We start from the raw sequence: 16156 nt of genomic DNA, 5'->3' as shown, positions 1-16156 counted from the left end.
CAGCAACAGGAGCAGGAGGAGCAGCAGCAACAGGAGCAGGAGGAGCAGCAGCAACAGTAGGGGGAGCAGCAACAGGAACAGTAGGGGGAGCAGCAACAGGAGCAGGAACGTGAACAGCAACAGGAACGTGAACTGCAACCGGCGCAGGAACGTGAACAGCAACCGGCGCAGGAACGGGAACAGCAGCAGGAACGTGAACAGCAACCGGTGCAGGAACGGGAACAGCAGCGGGAATAGGCGCAGGAACGGGAACAGGAGCAGGAACGGGAACAGGAGCAGGAACTTCTGGTTTCTTTTCAGGTTCTTGCGTTTTCTCAGCTACAAGAAAAAAAAAAGAAAAGGGAAAATAAAGTTTCTGTATAGCAAGGTTTTTGTATTAACAGAGTCAGGCTAGTGTTTGCTGGAAGGTATGCCTGCTATGTGACAAAAAAAAAAAAAAAATAAGACACAGAAAAACAGAAGTGGTTTGTTATTGACTACCCTGTTCATTGGCTGCTGTTCACGCTTATGTAATACCTACAACATTTTTTTAAAAATTGGGCACGTAGATTAAGGAAGCCATCATTTCTTTAAGGCTGGGATCACACTGGAACATGCAGCGACTCACAGCAGGAGAGTTTTAGGTCCGATCTAAGCCCAAACTTTGGGCTGAATTCAGACCTCAACGGACCAAAAGACGCACTGGGCTCCTTGTGCAATTCACACCGGAACTGCTGCCGATGTGTGAACCGGCTCCATAGAGATCATAGGTGTGAACCCAGCCTAAAGCTTTTCAGGTACCCAATATCATGCAACACAATCTTTGCACATGTTTATAAAGCTGCAAAAAGTATGTCACTCTTATGATGCCATTCATTGTTAAATGGCACCACAAAAAAAAAAAAAATAAAAAAAAAAAAATTTTTTTTTTTTAAAGAGGATAACAAATGCACAAAGCTCAGAAAGGTGCACAAGCTACTTTGTCAAGCGTAGAGATGTAGAGAAGCCCACTGAAATTAATGATCCGTCCTTTGTGTGTTGCACAATGGCACGCAAAAACCTGCACCTACACGCATCTTAAAAACACTATACTGCGAATGCAACCTTGTGCCTAGTACACACGTTAAGTTTTTTTTATTCAACCCAGCAGGCGGAACAAAAAACAAAGGCGGTCGCTTTACTAACTATGCAATGTTAGTACAGCGATCTCCCCCCACTGTACTATTGTGTTCTGACAAGGGGACCACCCTCTGCCAGAACAAGCCGGTCAGCGCTTGCAGCCATTTTCTGCAAGCGCTGATCAGCTGCTGGTTTTCCAGTAGGCTCGTTTGACAAAAGCCACACTCAAGAGATCGGTTTCTGTCAGACAAGCAGCTGTACACAGGCCAAAAGTCAGCCGGGTTTCTACTGCAATGGCCGATTTTCCTCCCATGTGTACAGGGCTTTGGTTGCATGCAAAGATTCTCATGTTTGTAATAGAAGCATCTGGACAGAGGTGCAAACTGTGTCTGGATTCCGCCACATCTTTTGGGCACTCTGGTACCTAAAGGTCATTGTGGGATGCCGAGAAAGAGTACACAAGGGTAGACTTGGAACTCAAATTAATGTTACATACTGAGTGTCTGGACTAGGTGACATTCTGTTGAAGATTTAGTCATCTTAATCTTACTGCATTAAATCTTGCATCAAAGTGGGAATTGATTTTTAGCATTTGAAGACATGGAAATAACATTCTCAGTGACTGGACCTTGATTGCACATTTGGATTGTACAGAGACAGTAGCAAAACTCTCTAGTAGTAGGTAGCTTGAGTTTAAGATTTGCTTTTTATATATTAAAGTTCTTAGAAATAAAGCATAACCAAAGTCCATGATACTCCCTTCCAGCGATGTGATGTTCACAACCAATACCAGTGCTGACATTTCCACCTGGTCTGCTTCCAGGCTCAGTATCATGGGCACTTTCCATTGGCTGGCTCAGGACGGCACAACTCCTAAATATGTTCATTGGAGTTTATTCATACCCTGCACATAGCAATGCCCACAATGTACACTGGGACACTGAAAAGAGCCACCTGGCACTTTTTAAAAGGTTTTGTGCCTAACCTATCAAAACCTATGGGAAAAATGGGACTTGAAGGCTGGATCATATGCGCTACAGGCCACCAACTATGTAACACCGCTTTTTTTTAATAGGGATATGATGCACGATGTATGATAAACCCATAAATGTTAATGCATAATAAAATTAAACAGAAGGGTATGTCAAAGTTCTGCTCATAGGAATTCAATTAAATCTGCAGGTCTTAAACACGATCTGATGATCCTCCCATAAAAGTTTTTTTTTCCCGGCACCTTCTGTTATGGGGTGACAACCGTTTACCAACTGTGCTCCTGCATGGTCAAGTGCCCCAGGTGGAGAATTTAGGTGGCAGCACACCATTGTGCAGACCGAGTTCACCAGTATCAATCTCGGGAAGAAAATCCACAGCAATGATTTGTACATGTAGGAGAAAAGTGCCAGAATAGGCCCGGTATTGAGGTGGGTATAAAAGCCCTGTATTGAAGGGGTTAATTACCACTGGGTTTATTTATTTTGCTAAACAAAAAAAAAAAAAAAAACACCTTTCTTCATTTCTTTTATACAATTTCCCTAATAAGTAGCTTTTCTTCACTGATGGGAACGGATGAGGCGGCGCTGATTGGCACTGATGAGGCTGCACTGATGATCAGGGCGCTGATTATCAGTGTAAATGCCCTCGAAACTGGAAAGCTGGTTATCTGCATTCCTTTCCTGATACACTGGACAGCGCTGAGGAAAGGAAATGCCAATAACCGGCATTTGTTTATATCAGATTGGACACAGCTGATCACATGGTAAAGGGCCCAAGTCATCTGCTCTATACCCTGCTCAGTGATGCACTGTGTCCGAGGGACACAGCTCACCAATCGACACGCTGAACATCCTAGTCCAGCCAGGATGGTAAAGCTACTGCTTGGCTATCATTTTTCTATAGGCCGAGCGAGAAGGCGTAAAAAAAAACAAAAAACCGAAGAGAGTGCATATACTGTAGACAGGAAGTGGTTTCAAAAGGTTGGATCAGAGTACTGGATGAAAAAAAAAAACAAAAAAAAAAAAAAACATTTGCTAAAGCATTCATAATCAAGTGTCTCATAATCAATGGACATCAAGTTAGGTTTAGAACTACTTTAAAGGTCACAATAGATACAAGGGCACTTTGTGCAACCGGGTAGGGGGATACGACTTCTGCAAATGAAAAGGATTCTTTACTGTAAAGATGGGAAGTAGCATCCCACATGAACAGGTTTAACGAACTTGGATAACATGTTATTCCAGAATGAACCCAACTAATAGGCCACTCCAGTCTGGTTCTGTAATCTTCCCTGCATCAGCCAGTGGTGGCTGCAGGGGAGAAGAAAGTACTCATCTACAGCTGGCAATGCCTGGGAGTTTTGACAAAACCCACCCATTGTCGACACTCCTCCCTTTCAGTCGCTGCTGGCTGACACAGGCCAGCCGGATTAAAGTGACTGTTCCAGCCCGAAACCAGGTAATTATACAGATCCTTATAAGTCAAAAGTAGGAGGAAGGAGGGGACATTGCTAAGGATTAGTTCAGGGGTGTCAAACTGGCGGCCCTCCAGCTGTTCCGAAACTACAAGTCCCATGAGGCATTGCAAGGCCAACTGTTACAAGTATGACTCCCACAGGCAGAGGCATGATGGGACTTTTAGTTTCGGAACAGCTAGAGGGCCGCCAGTTTGACACCCCTGGATTAGTTGGTTCCATACCAGAATACTAATGTAAGGGTACTTAAAAAAACTGGATGATAATAAAAATGGCCACAATTTTATGTTTGTCATCGTCCTATGGATCAACTGCAGACTTAGAACTTGGTTGTACTTTCAGAGGGCAGGTATCTTCTCACCAAGTAACTATGAGGACATAAATTTGTCATACAGCCATGCAATAAAAAAAAAAAAGGAAGGAAAGTAGTAGTAGTAGTAGTAGGGCAGATTTGGGCTAGCTTCATTATATATTCCTCTTTAGCTGCTTTAAAACAGCCCTGTGACAAGCCATTGACCACTACATACACGCAGCGTCTGGTTTCAGAGAAAATCTTCCACATCGTGAGAAGAATCTCTCCTGTCCAGTGGAGCATCTCTCAGATCTGTGCAAACCCAAACGTTTAGAAGATGCAACCATTTCATGGTCATTTTTTATTTTTAACATGTTCCACAATATACTTTGTAGGGATTATTATGCTGTGAGTGGAAGAAAAAAAACAACAGGTATTCATGGCTGAAGGTAGTGGTTGATTACACAGCCAAGTATATTTTAGCATATATGACCGTGGACCAGGCAAGCTGGTACCAATCGTGCTCCTATGCTACCAAAATTTGGTAAATTAGCTTAGGCAACTTGTGACAAGGTGGCACACACACAAATTCTGCTTAATGCATTAGATAAGATCCTTCTAGTCCTTTAGGATGTCCGTACCCATGCAATCCCCAAAGTCCTGTTAAATTTGACTAGTGTAACTGCTCTGTACCATGTCCGTGCATGGTTTAGCGCAGCGTTTCTCAATATTTTTTTCAGTCAACGTACCCTTTAAAAATAGGACAGTCTTGAGGCACCCCATTATAAAATGTAAAAACTATTCTAATAGATTAACATAATGCAGCAACATACACACATGTAGGACACCCAACGTTAGACAGGATTTATTCTTCCTAAGCAAATACACTTTTGCAAACGGTACCGACTATTATTCCAATGTTTCTCTTCTCCCTCAGTTTTTCTCCATCACTCAGCTAATGTGACCCCCAACTCTGATGGAGTGGGGGATACAAGGATGCTATGCAGGCGAATGACATCCTCCTTATCAACTGATGCCACTGATTGTTAGGACACCGGCAGCTAGAAGGTTGTAATGGTGTACAATGAAAACCTGTGACTAAAAAGGCAGGTTTCATCCACACGCTGGCTTTTATAATCATTTTTGGGCAATTTTGTCAAGGCACCCTGGTTTAAAAAGGCTGGTTTAGTGTACACCTTGGCTTGCCTAAACAGGTAGGCTCAAGCACTTGGGCATGGGATCATTATGGTCTATAGAAGAGGCAATGACGTGTGCTCAGGCCCGAAACAATGTGAGCGTAAGCCACCAGCAAGGACAACTGTACTTTGGCACGAAAGAAGGAAACCATGCCTAGTGCAAGTACACCCTTAGGCACTTATATTTGGTATGCGATTACTTCTGCCATTCTGGTTACAACCATGTCCATTTTTCCTTATGGTTTGCTGTAGGTCTAGGCCTCTGAATGTCGCAGACTGTCTAAACTCTGCAAGGCCTAATCTCAGCTTGTATTATCTTGATTTCCCGCTTCGGAAGTCACCCATTTGCCCTTCTGCTCTTTGGTTACCTGCCTGCAAATTGATATTCACCAGTTGGATGAATACATGAACCATGACCGATATAGTGTGCACAGAAACACTAAAATCCACACAGAGGTCATTGGTCCAAGCAAGGCATTCTGTCTCAACAGGAAACTGCTTTGAGATGGTGACCTAAAGGGTCCACATATCCTCTGACGTCCATAGAACCTTGCACTTAAGGTCCACAAGCTTGAAGTTTTTCCGTCAGTCTTATGTCAGGTCTATTTACAGCTTGTTGTAAAAAGGTATACTTTTCTTGCAACCGTAGCACGGAAACCAAAACGGACATGTCTCACTGCAATCATGAAACAAACATTTACTGTTTTTTTTTTGCAAGAGAATACAATAAAAAAGATACCCACATGTATGGATAGTAGAGGTAAAAATATGTAGTAAAACATTCAGCAGTTCGCTGGGACTGATCTGGCTCCCAGTCCAGGCATCTTGGTGGATCCCAACTCTAAGAAGGATCAATCCAGAGCCTGGACAGGATGAAATGGGTCACCGGAGTGCAGAACGAACTGCACGCCTATAACCCCTCAGGAGTACAAACAAAATAGCTTAAGCTTTACTTCTTTTAAAACAAGAACGCTGGCATATTAAGGGCTTAGGTGATACTGGCAGGACAATATTGTAGAGAATGGTATAACCTTGGACCTTACAGTGACTACTGTCCAGGATATAAAAAGGCAATGATTTTACACAGCACAAATGTACTTTGCATTATTATTTGAACACCTGCACTGTCATCCACCTATTAATGACGCACGGTAGCAGTATGCAACCCTATCACCCAGTACGGTCAGTGTACCACTAGAAAGAAAAAGCTCCATTACCAGGGGGGATTGAAGAATGTTGGTGGATTCACGGTCTTAAATATGCCACGGTAATAAAGCAGTACCGACGTGCTCCAATTTCCAAAGTAAATGGAATTGCACACTTCACAATAGCGTAGCAAAAGAGACATGGTGCAACATATTCCAGAGGTATTGTTGCATCCCTGGAGGGCATCACTTACAGTCTAGGCTGCCTGAGTTGGAGAACATATGGGTTACCTAAATGGAAGAATAAAACTTAAGGAGGTAACAAAAAACACTTTCTACATAATAGATACTGGGCTACAAAGATCTACACAAAAAAATAAGAAGTATTCATTGCCCCTTGAAATTGTTCACATTTTGTCATGTTACAACCAAAAATGTAAATTTTATGCGCTAGACCAACACAAATTGGCACATAAAATTGGGAAGTGGAAAGAAAATTATAAATGGTTTTAAATTTTTTTTTTTTTTTTTAAATATGTAAAAAAAAAAAAGTGTGGTGTACATTTGAATTCAGACCCCCTGAGTCAATACTTTGTAGAACGTCCTTTCTCTGCAATTACAGCTGCAAGTCTTTTTGGGGATGTCTCTACCAGCTTTGCACATGTAGAGTGTGACATTTTTTCCCCCCATTCTTTGCAAAATACCTCAAGCTCTGTCAGATTGGATGGAGAACGTCTGAACAATTTTCAAGTCTTGCCACAGATTCTCAATTGGATTTAGGCCTGGACTTTGGCTGGGCCATTCTTACACAAGAATATGCTTTGATCTAAACCATTCCAATGTAGCTCTGGCTGTATATGTTTAGTCTTTGTCCTGCTGGAAGGTGACCCTCTGCCCCAGTCTCAGGCATTTTGCCGAATACCAGGTTTTCTTCCAAGATTGCCATGTATTTGGCTCCATCTTCCCATCATCTATGACCAGCTTCCCTGACCCTGCGGAAGAAAAGCATCCCCACAACATAACGCTCCCCCCACCATGTTTCACGGTGGGGATGGTGTGTTTAGGGTGATGTGCAGTGTTCGTTTTCTACCACATAGTTTTGCTTTTAGGCCAAAAAGTTAAATTTTGGTCTCATCTGAGCAACACACCTTCTTCCACGTTTGCTGTACCCCCAACATGGCTTCTCGCAAACTACAAACAGGACTTCTTATGACCCCCCCCCCCCCAATGACTTTCTTCTAGCCACTCTTCCATAAAGGCCAGATTTGTGGAGAGCACAACTAATAGTTGTCCTGTGGACAGATTATCCCATGTGAGCTGTGGATCTCTGCAGCTCCTCCAGAGTTACCATGGACCTCTTTTGGCTGCTTCTGAGGAATGCTCTCCTTGCCTGGCCAGTTTAGGTAGACGGCCATGTCTTGGTAGATTTGCAGTTGAACCATACTCTACTTTCTCATGATGGATTGAACTTTGCCCCAAAGATCTTCAAATCCTGGGATATTTTTATTATAACGTAACCCCGCTTTAAACTTCTCCACTTTATCCCTGACCTGTCTGGTGTGTTCCTTGGTTCACATGCTGTTTGTTCACCAAAGTTCTCCAACAAACCTCTGAGGGCTTCCCAGAACAGCTGTATTTATACCGCGATAAAAATCACACACAGGGGGACTCCATTTACCAATTAGGCGACTTCTGAATGCAATTGGTTCCACTAGATTTCAGTTATGGGTCGGAGTAAACAAATGCACACCACACTTTTCACAGATTTATTTGTAAAATATTACATTTAGGAAACAATAATTTTACTTCCACTTCAAATTATGTGCCACTTTGTGTTGGTCTAGCACAAAAGAAAAACCCAGTAAAATACATTCAGGTTTTTTGGTTGTAACATGACAAGATGTGGAAAATGTCAAGGGTTTGAATACTTTTTCAAGGCACGGTTTATGGATGCCTCAAAACAAATAAAAAGTGGCAGTATCCCATTGTCTAGCTGTATCTGGGCAATGGATGGTAGAAAGGCATTTATCTTACACAGCATTGCCGAGCAGTTCACAGTTGAGTAATCTTGAGCTGAAGAATCTAATGTCCTACATGGTTCCTTGGTGCTAGCAGAAAAACATTTCAGGAATTCCTCCTGCAAAGCTGTTGATGATCCATATTGGTTTGATCCAGTTCTTTGGAAGCTCTTTGCCAAATTCAATTCCAAGCAAAACTTTATCTTGGCTTTTGAATTGGTCAGTTATCTTCATGCAGCATAGATAATCCTGACTTAAAACTCTGCTCATTTCTCAAAACAGCCTCATTCTTTAGTCTTGAATTGCATTTTCTTTTAAAGATCAGACACACATTCGCAGCACCCAAGTTTCTAAATGCTTATAAGATGGGAAGGACGACGCAATGACTGCAGTAAAAAATCATTGTATAAAATGTAAATATTATCTGTAGCACTGTACCTTCCATTATAGGCGCCAAAACAAGTCATGTCACAGTTGAAAAGGAAACTGAGCTTTGCCCTATCTGCAATATTGGTAGGTTCATCTGGTCTGCCTAAATCATACATCTCGTAAAAAGAACAGCAGGGATTGATAAATCATGGACGGGTGATCCATCAATCACAGCAGACATGAGCAAATTAGTTTTGATGCCAAACCACCAGCAGGCATTTTAAAGTACGAGCTGAAATTAACAAGAAGCAACTGGACCCCCCCCCCCCCCAACAAAAATAACTAAACCTGAAGTGTGCTAAACGAGTCACACCAAACATGTCTGCCCCTGCCTCAAAAATAGCTAAGTCAATTTCAGAGAACTGGAGAAAGTGCATAGAAGAGCAACCAAACTAAGAGGCATGGTGGAGCCAACTATGAGGAAAGATTAGAAGAGCTGAATTTATTCTCTTAAGAGGAGATTAAAAGTGTGGGGGGGGGGGGGGTGATCAACATGTACAAATACATAAGAGGTCCATATAAGTGACCTGTGTGTTAAGTTATTCACTTTAAGGTCACCACAGAGGACAAGGAGCACCATTTACATCTAGGAGGAAAAAAGATCTCATCTCCAAATACGGAAAGGTTTCTTCACAATAAGAGAATATACTCCCTCTAACTGGCCAGCTCAGTAGATTGCTTTAAGAAAGGTCCTTTCCTAAAATGAACATAATACAATTGGGTACTAACATTTATAGGTAAAGTTGATACAGGAAATATCCGATTGCCTCTCGGGGGGAAATCGGGAAGGATTTTTTTTCCCCTGCTATAGCAAATTGGACCATGCTTTGCTGGGGTTTCTTGCCTTCCTCTGGATTAACTGTGGGTGAAGAATTGTGTATATGGGATTTTTTTTGGGCTGAACAAGATGGACTTGTGTCTTTTTTCAACCCGACTATGTAGCCAAACTCCTCGTTTGTGGTCTCAAAGTACTCCTATACAATTCCAGGTAACAAAGCCCCCTAAGTTTTGAACCAAAATATGTTCTCCAAAACCGTTGAGAAAACATTGAGGGGCATAGCTTAAAGGGGAGGTTCACCCTAATGTACAACATAAGCTTAAACACACAGGCTCAGGCCGTTTTTGCACAATTCGTTTTTTAAAATGTTTAAAAAACGATTGCATACCTTAGTTCTGACTGTCAGCTGCCACTTCCTGGTTGGGATCCCACGGGAGTGGGCGTGTTCCTTCGTCGCCGCATTGTTTCCTGGGATTGCAGGGTCTCGTGACACTGCAGAGGATAATCTTTTTTCTGCAGCTAAGGAAATCTCGTGTGATTTTGCATGTCACATGACTCTGCAGCAGGTCATGTGCCGAGGGCGGATCAAATTCCACCATTACAAGTGTCCGTATCCCGGAAGAAGACCCTGTCGGCTTCACAGTGCCCACAGGTAAGATGGAAACATCCATCGCCAGAAAATATAAAATATTATTTTTAGAATTACAGCGCGGGAGTACAGGTAAGCCCTGAGGATTACTGGGGGAAAAAAAAAAAAAAAAAAAGATATCCCGCAGAACCCCTGCTTTAAGGATAAAACCACCAAGAGTTATACTGCCACCTACAGGGCAAATAGATACTAAAACTGAAGACCAACCTCCCAGTGAGGCTATTGCCCCCTTGCAGATCATACCTGCTCAGTTGTAGCAAGCATTCCAAAGACCATGAGAGAATTTGAGGGAGGGAAGGTAGAACCCTCAATGCACTCAGGTTTTGGGAGGTACAAAAACCAGCTTCTCAATTGTCCACTTTAGGGACAGCTTAAGAACAAGCATCAAAGGAACATCCAAAAGTAGTCCAAATGGAGAGAGGCAAGCACACCGTTAAACCAGCTCAACGAACAAATCAAAATAGAAAAAGGGAAACACAAAAGGACATTAAAAGTAGCAGGTTACTGAGCCTTTCAACCCCAAAAAACTTGTGCTAGAGTGGGCAGTGACGTGAATGACAGACAGGGAATCATTCTGCCTAAAAGCAGCAGTGACAGAAAGGTAAAAAAAAATTATATTTATATATATATATATATATATATATATATATATATATATATATATATATATATATATATATATATATATATATATATATATAATTAGCAGCCCTCACCACATCCAGAGAAATTAGAAAAATCCAATGTCCAACTAGGGAAAGGTAACAAAATATCTCCATTAAGGTAAAAAGCAAAGCGCTTTGTTAAAAGGAAGCTCTTGGTCTCAAAACAACCTGGACTTTGTGCAAGATGAAACGGGGCTCTCTACAGGACAACTCAGAAATCCTCCAACTCTCTTTAAAAGTGATGGCCACAAAAAAAGGCTACCTTACAAGATAGTATTATCAGGGAGATGTCGGGAATACGTTTAAATGGAGATCTTTGTATCCCTGACAATGAGGTCAATACTTTGGTAAAAACCTCCAGCTCCTAGTCCAGACAACATGGTATGGGAAGGAACAGTATAAAGGGCCTAGATCCGGGTTCTCCAAACTGCAGCCCTTCACTTGCTTATATCTGGACTTTGGCGCACTATTCCTTCCACTGCCACCAATGATGGGGGCACCATTCTTTCCACCGCCACCAATGATGGGGGGCACCATTCCTTCAACAATGGGACATTATTCTCCCCACCAAATGCCAACGATGGGGCATCGTTTACTCCTATTGAGACCAGGGCATTTTCTACCTACACAGTCCAGCCCGCTCAAAGTCTGAAGGACAGTAAACTAGCCCTCCGTTTAGAAAGTTTGGAGACCCCTGGCCTAGATTGTTAAAGGCTAGGGTTTCCTTCTGATGTAAAACACAGCTGACCAAAATTGGTCCAATGGGATCTCATCCACTAGGGAAGTAAGGGAAAAGGCGTCCGACAATCTTCCGACATAATCTGAAACCAGCATTCAAATTGGCTGGGAAAGGTGGCAGTGGGCATTTTACCTCTTTCTCAATCAGGTCGCGAAACAAGATGCACTGAGCCAAACATCATTGCACTATAGGCAGAAAGGAGTATCCAGAAATGAAAAAGATAGGTGGGTGGGGGCTCAGTAACAGCTGGTGGTACCGACTGTTTCTCCAAGAGGCAAAAAAAAAAAAAAAAAAAAACATTTCCCTGTGCTTAGCACCTATATTACACATAGTGCAAATTGGATCTCGAGTAGGTGGATCACTTGCAGCTGTAGGACAAAAAACGCCAGCTTAACGGCTTAGAGCTAGTCGGGGTCAGGATCAACCCAGATCAGAGGTGGACCACTTGAATTCCAGACTGTCCACTGTGCCCCTTAAATTAGGCTGGCAGAAGCCTTAATCTGATCAGTTTTAAATATCACCTATAAATACATTACTGTGTACAAGCCTGCTGTAGTTATATATAGTACAGATCTGGACCCAGCACACGCTGGACATTCAACAGCTTGAACATACTCAGTCTCACTGCTGGTAGTCTGGAAGCACACTCACTGGGACATTTCCAGTTCTCCATTTTGTGTGGATAGCGGGTCAGTCTCAACATCGAGGCATGTGTGGCAGACAGGCACAGCGATGGATGAGCCAGGCATGACAAGAAATGGCTGTGGGAAAAGCAGAACTGTGCCATAACATGTGCATCCCCTTATTTAGCAGTACAATCAATCATACTATGGCTTGAGGAGATGATGTCCAATTCAAAAAGGCAGTCCAGGTATAAACAGTTCCCAGCTACGAGACACTACACTGCCCCAGAAAGACAAAAGGACAGAATCCTCACGTAGCAAAACAATGCCCAGGTTGCTAAACTTAAAGTGGGTGTAAACCCTTACATAGACCCAGTGAAGTGACTAGCCTCAGGTGATACACAGATGAAACAAATCCTACACAGGTTGTACCTGTCCATCTACAGACATCTTTCCCCTACCTCCATTCAAAGTGCAGAATTTACTCGTGATTTCAGCTCTAAAAAGCAGGGAACGTGGAGCTAAAGTTACGTCAACGAGAAGAGCTCTGAGATCCGATTGGAAGAAAGGGACACACCCACTTTCAGAGGACACTGGAACAGAGCTGAAGCTGTCAATCCCAGGCTATGCCCTCCCATCACCATTTTCCTCTTGGTGTCGGAAAACTTGTCAGAAGTGACTCATGCCGATAGCAGAAATACAAGGCAGCAGACAGAAATTACACTTCATGCTCGAGAAGAGTACACACTATAGAAGGATATGCTTTGTTCATAGTTCATGTCCAAAGGTTAAACACTTTAAAGTAGTATTAGTATTAAACCCTCAGCATTTTTTAGCTTCACAGATTGAACACAAAATAATAATTCCCCATTTGTTAAAATACTTACTCCCGCAGTGCTGATTTCCTGAACATTCAGTCTTCACAAGAAATAATTAACAGTGGACAATGCAGTCAGGAGTCAGTCAGCTTGCAGAAGAGAGCAGCAGCAGGGGAATATCTTGCCACCCTAGGCGATGGGGATTTCTATTGAGGCTCACAGTGGAGGGAGACAACCAGTACCCGCATGCAAGGGTGGCACCATAGGTTACTGCAAGAGAAAGGAGCCTCCCCAAAACAGGACACCTGGGGGCAGCAATCATGACACTAGCTTAACCGGAAACATAGGCAAGGATCAAAAGACACTGCACACTTAAAAATACTGTTTATTATTTCTTTAAGAGAAACAAGTCTAGAAGCATCTTCCTGTTCTTTTTACAGCGTATGCTTCGTCGGCTGCATTTGCTTCAGTGGTAAATACCACTAAAGAGAATATCCAGTGTTAGTCCATCATAAACAGTTGATTGTAGACTTCTTACAATTATATATGGAAAAGATCATCCATGACAGTGATTTGAAGGGCTACTCATTCAAAAGGGGCTGGCATTCAGATTTCTATGGGCCTAGTGTTCATTTCTCCTACTGGCAGCATAACCCTAGGTTGCTTATTCAACTGTGTCCTGCAGTATGGATGTAGCAAAGGTGCACGATTGTCAAATACGTTTGTAGTGTAGAGATAACATCATTTTATTGTGGTTAGTGCTGTGGACATTCACTAGCCATGTGCAGCCCAAGCAACAAGTCTATTTTGCAGAAAATAATGCATAGTATTGAATGCTTTAAATAAGCAATTATACAGATGTGTATTCAAGCATTGTGTTGGAGTAATGTGCGCCTTACTTTAAACACAAGGAAGCACGCATTCTCATGCTATGTTGCCATTCATTTTTTAATGGTACCCCAAATAGACTAAAGTAACATACCTATGCGATATGCATTTGCAGCGCACTGCTTGGTAACAGATGCGTGGTGCTGGAAAAGTTAGTGCTGCCTTGACTGCCTAGGTCTCGTGTGTCAAACACAAGGCCCGTGGGATGAATCCAGCCCACCAGAACATTTCCCCCACAGAGGAAAATGTTGCCCTCAGCTCACAACTGTCACTTGCAAACACAAAAGCCTTCTGTGTTTACAAGGCCAGCATTACACTCTGTGGTCCCTATACTCAGCACGGGAACAAAGGGGATGCTGTGTGGTCATAGGTGGAATGGGGCATCCAGTGGCAAGCTGTGCTGTGATCCCCATCTTTGCCTAGATGTACAGGTGCTAAACAATTATCTCCATGCAATAAAAATAAAAAAAGTAGCCCAGGGGGCTGTGGAGGGAGGTTTATGCAGCAGCAGAAAATGGGGGAGGAGTGGTGCAGGTCAGAGCCAAGGTGGGGTGGAAGGAGATGGACAGCCTGTGAAAGAGCTGAAACATGCACACCCGTAAACCCTGCACTCTGTATGTAGCACCCACCTAAACCCTGCATTCCTGGTATTTATTGCCTCCGAGATCCTCACACTTGGTGTCATTTGGCCACATCAACAAGTTTGATGTGGTTTAGCGGCGGCAGGTGGAACATGGTTGCGTTCCTGCACCTATTCTCTGGGGGGAGCACCGAATACATTTAGTCTTCTAGATACAACCAGCCCTTTAAGAGCAACCATGATGCGATGCAAACTGCAATGAGCTTACCACCCCCTGGCCTAGGGTGTACATGGGCCTTCAATAATAATTGTATAGCTTGGTATTCATATGCCTTTTCACATTTGGATAAGCTGAAAGAAATGGCAATGCTCCACTTTTTTGCCGTAGAACATAACAGGGAACAGGTATGAAGCTGTTGCTAATACTACTGCATATTTAATCCAACAGCAGATTATCCTCCCTTTTACACAAGTAGTTATGCAGCGGTGTGTAAGTGAACTGTTCCATTAGCTCACTAGGAAAGCAAAAAAAGGCCAATGCATGCATCTGAAGATGGCTTGTTAAATTGTATTTTTTAGAATGTCTTAATGCCCAACTTGCTTATAATAAACTATGAAATGTTCTTGCATTATGGAGGGAATCAAACCACCCCCCAATTATATAAAAAAAATCCTGCACATGTGGATGGAACCAATACATACCTGTAGAAGGCATTCTAACCTATACTGGCCAAGGAATATAGTCTTGAAGCCAAGTTATGCATTGTGTTTTTTCTTCTATACCCGCCAGCATCTCAAGAATAAAAGTCCAGGCACTTGAACAACTTGCAGATGTCAATTTCAGGCCATCCCACTGGTCTTCAGGTTTACTTGTCTGGAGAAATTACAGCACAACGTGGCAAAGAAATTCAGCGGTGTTGGACATCTGCGGATTGCAGCGCATGTGTGCACCATCTTCAGCGTTTGACCATCAGAACACTGAAAACTGGCGTCTAACCATAAGAAATTAAGCCCCGAAACTGCCACAGCTATCAGACCACTATTAGCTATTGAAAAAATGTAATGATTTCATCTCCAATGCTTACAAACTTGAATATTGGAGACATTCCTTGAAGCAAATTTTCACAACAATCACACCAATATGACCCCGAACCCACTAAGTGTTATTCTAGAAATACAGGGAGAAGTGGTCAAACAAGCGCCCAGAGGCGATTCAGTTCGCATGTGTAGCGCTATATAAATTGTTCACTCACTGGGGAAACTCGAAAAATTTGAATATGGTGCAAAAGTTCATTTATTTCACTAATGCAACTTAAAAAAGGTGAAATATACGAGATACTCATGACATGCAAAGCAAGACAGTTCAAGCCGTGATTTGTCATAATTGTGACGATTATGGCTTGTAGCTCATGAAAACCCCAAATCCACAATCTCAGAAAATTGTATGAAATCAATAAAACAAGGATTGTACATAGAATATTGAACCTCTGAAAAGTAGTAGCATGCAAATGTACTCAGTACTTGGCTTGGGCCCCTTTTGCAGCAATTACTGCCTCAATGCAGTGTGGCATGGAAGCGGTCAGCCTGTGGCACTGCTGAGGTGTTATGGAAGACCAGGATGCTTCAATAGCGGCCTTCAACTCTTCTGCATTGTTTGGTCTCGTGTCTCATCTTTCTCTTGGCAATGCCAAGTTTGCTGGCCAATCAAGCACAGTAATTCCACGGTCATTGAACCAGGTTTTGGTGCTTTTGGCAGTGTGGGCAGGTGCCA

At 42.7% G+C, this 16156-nt stretch overlaps 1 protein-coding gene across 1 annotated transcript in view; it reads right to left on the bottom strand.

Moving 5' to 3' along the window:
- DIDO1 (death inducer-obliterator 1) overlaps positions 1–16156 on the bottom strand; it is a 57604-nt gene that overhangs the window by 21941 nt on the left and 19507 nt on the right. The window contains exon 5 of the mRNA XM_040331428.1: positions 1–318. This exon is cut by the window's left edge and continues 514 nt beyond it. Coding sequence (XP_040187362.1) covers positions 1–318 — 318 coding nt within the window. The remainder of the gene's footprint in view (positions 319–16156) is intronic.

This window comes from Rana temporaria, chromosome 12 (genome assembly GCF_905171775.1).
Source record: "Rana temporaria chromosome 12, aRanTem1.1, whole genome shotgun sequence".
Taxonomy (NCBI): domain Eukaryota; kingdom Metazoa; phylum Chordata; class Amphibia; order Anura; family Ranidae; genus Rana; species Rana temporaria.
This window is presented reverse-complemented; position numbering and strand designations above follow the sequence as displayed.